This window comes from Danio rerio, chromosome 9 (assembly GCF_049306965.1).
Source record: "Danio rerio strain Tuebingen ecotype United States chromosome 9, GRCz12tu, whole genome shotgun sequence".
Taxonomy (NCBI): domain Eukaryota; kingdom Metazoa; phylum Chordata; class Actinopteri; order Cypriniformes; family Danionidae; genus Danio; species Danio rerio.
In genome coordinates, this window is record NC_133184.1 from 41535001 (window position 1) to 41537500 (window position 2500).

A 2500-nucleotide genomic window follows, 5' to 3' on the forward strand; every position below is an offset into this window, starting at 1 on the left:
ACTCTGAATACCCCATGTTTCAAAATTCAAATGATTGCAGTTCAAACATGAACGACTTTGTAAGATATCTGGCTCGTCGAGAGCTTGTTTCAACAGGCTTACTACAGTTTAACGACAAACCCCAGAATTACAGAGCCTGGAAACGATCTTTTCAAAATGCAACTTTTGATTTAAATCTGACTCCAAGTGAAGAAATGGATCTCCTGTTGAAGTGGTTAGGCAAAGAGTCAGCCGAGCAAGTGGAACAGATAAGAGCAATACATATTAATCACCCACAAGCTGGGCTGGCGATGGCATGGGACAGACTTGATCAAACATATGGCTCAGCAGAAATAATAGAACATGCTCTATTCAAACGAATCGATGCCTTTCCTAAAATAGCTAATCGAGATTATTCAAAATTGTCAAAATTGAGTGATCTGCTAATGGAGTTGCAGTCTGCTAAGGCTGAAGGAGACTTACCTGGTCTTGTTCTCTTAGACACTGCAAGAGGCATCTATCCAATAATACAGAAGTTACCATTTCGTCTGCAAGAAAAGTGGGCATCAGTTGGTGCAGCCTATAAGCGACACAATCAAGTTCCATATCCTCCATTTGCTTACTTTGTAGACTTTGTTAGCCAGGAAGCAGATATTGGAAATGATCCAAGCTTCAGCTTTGTCTCTTACATAGACACAGCTCCTAAAGTAGAGAAGGCAGCTTGGAAGAGCAGTAAACAACACGAAATCTTTGTACACAAGACAGCAGTATCTTACGGAGACTGTGCTGATACTGGCGGGCTTTATAAGCAATCTGATGACTGTGACAAACTGTGTCTCATCCACAAAAGACCACACCCTCTTAACAAATGCCGTGTCTTTTTAGAGAAGTCTACTGATGCTCGGAAGGCATTTTTGAGGGAGCATAATGTATGCTTTAAATGCTGCTCTTCAACAACGCATATCGCAAAGAACTGTAAAACTAAAGTTCAATGCTCTGAATGCAAAAGTGAAGGACACAACACGGTACTCCACCCTGGACATGCATCCTGGAAAGAGTCAAACCCTGCCACAAAGCATGGCGGGGAGGGAGAGCAACCCTTATCTCAATCTCAAGTCGACAGCAAATGCACAGAAGTCTGTGGGGAAAATCAAACAGACCGATCGTGTTCAAAAGTATGCCTTGTAAAGGTATTTCCAGCTGGCCAAAAAGACAAAGCAGTAAAAGTATATGCAATCTTGGATGAACAGAGTAACAGGTCTCTGGTTCGTTCACAGTTTTTTGAAGTTTTCAGTGACCAAAGTCCTTGTGCTCCTTACATATTGAGAACATGCGCAGGAGTGAAGGAGTCAGCAGGAAGACGGGCCAGTGGCTATGAAGTAGAGTCTCTAGATGGAACTGTTTGCATTTCACTGCCAAGCTTGATAGAATGCAATGATATTCCTAATAATAGAGATGAGATCCCAACCCCTGATGTTGCTCGCAGTCACACACACCTAAAGTCTATGGCGCACTTCATTCCAGAACTAGACCCAAAAGCCCCAATCATGCTTCTCTTAGGTCGAGATGTTATACGGGTCCATAAAGTCCGTAAACAAGTGAATGGCCCACACAATTTGCCTTATGCACAGAAGTTGGATCTGGGATGGGTTATAGTAGGTAATGTATGTTTAGGGAATGTCCACAAACCTCTGACAATCAGCACATTCCATACAAACACTATAGAACCAGAACGTCCAACTCTCTTTAAACCATGTCCAAATGTTTTCCATGTTAAGGAAACATGCAAAGACTTTCAAATTGCTAACCACTGCCCAACATACCCGGAAGCTAAATTCACCTGTGATGTTGACTGTCTAGGAGACAATGTGTTTCAGAGAACCAAAGAGGACAATCAAGTGGCTCCTTCAATTCAGGATGCAACTTTCATGAAAATCATGGATGAAGGTTTACGGAAGGATTCAAATAACAGTTGGGTAGCTCCATTACCTTTTAAGAGTCCTCGTCCTCGTCTTCCCAACAACAGAATACAAGCCCTAAAACGACTTATATCACTCAAGCACAACTTTGAAAGGAAGCCGATAATGAAAGAACACTTTCTCAAGTTCATGGAAAAGATATTCAAAAATGGACATGCCGAGTTAGCGCCTCCTCTTGATGAGAAAGAAGAACAATGGTACCTGCCAACATTTGGAGTGTACCATCCAAAGAAAGTGAATCAAATCAGAGTAGTTTTTGATTCGAGTGCACAACACAATGCAATATCTCTGAATGATGTGCTGTTGACCGGGCCTGACTTAAACAACACCCTGGTAGGGGTAATGATGCGCTTCAGAAAAGAAGCAATTGCCTTTACTGCAGACATAGAACAGATGTTCTATTGTTTTTTGGTAAGAGAGGAAGATAGAGATTTTCTTCGTTTTCTTTGGTTTCAAGACAATGACACTTCCAAAGACATTGTAGATTACCGCATGAGAGTGCATGTCTTTGGAAACAAACCCTCACCTGCAGTGGCTATACA

General features: G+C 41.9%; 2 protein-coding genes across 16 annotated transcripts in view; one reads left to right on the top strand and one right to left on the bottom strand.

Annotated features, from left to right (window-relative positions):
• erbb4b (erb-b2 receptor tyrosine kinase 4b) overlaps positions 1 to 2500 on the bottom strand; it is a 656299-nt gene that overhangs the window by 529530 nt on the left and 124269 nt on the right. The window lies entirely within an intron of this gene.
• The window catches only part of LOC141376179 (uncharacterized), a 7133-nt gene that overhangs the window by 1263 nt on the left and 3370 nt on the right, over positions 1 to 2500 (top strand). The window contains exon 2 of the mRNA XM_073912927.1: positions 1 to 2500. This exon is cut by the window's left edge and continues 824 nt beyond it; it is cut by the window's right edge and continues 3370 nt beyond it. Coding sequence (XP_073769028.1) covers positions 1 to 2500 — 2500 coding nt within the window.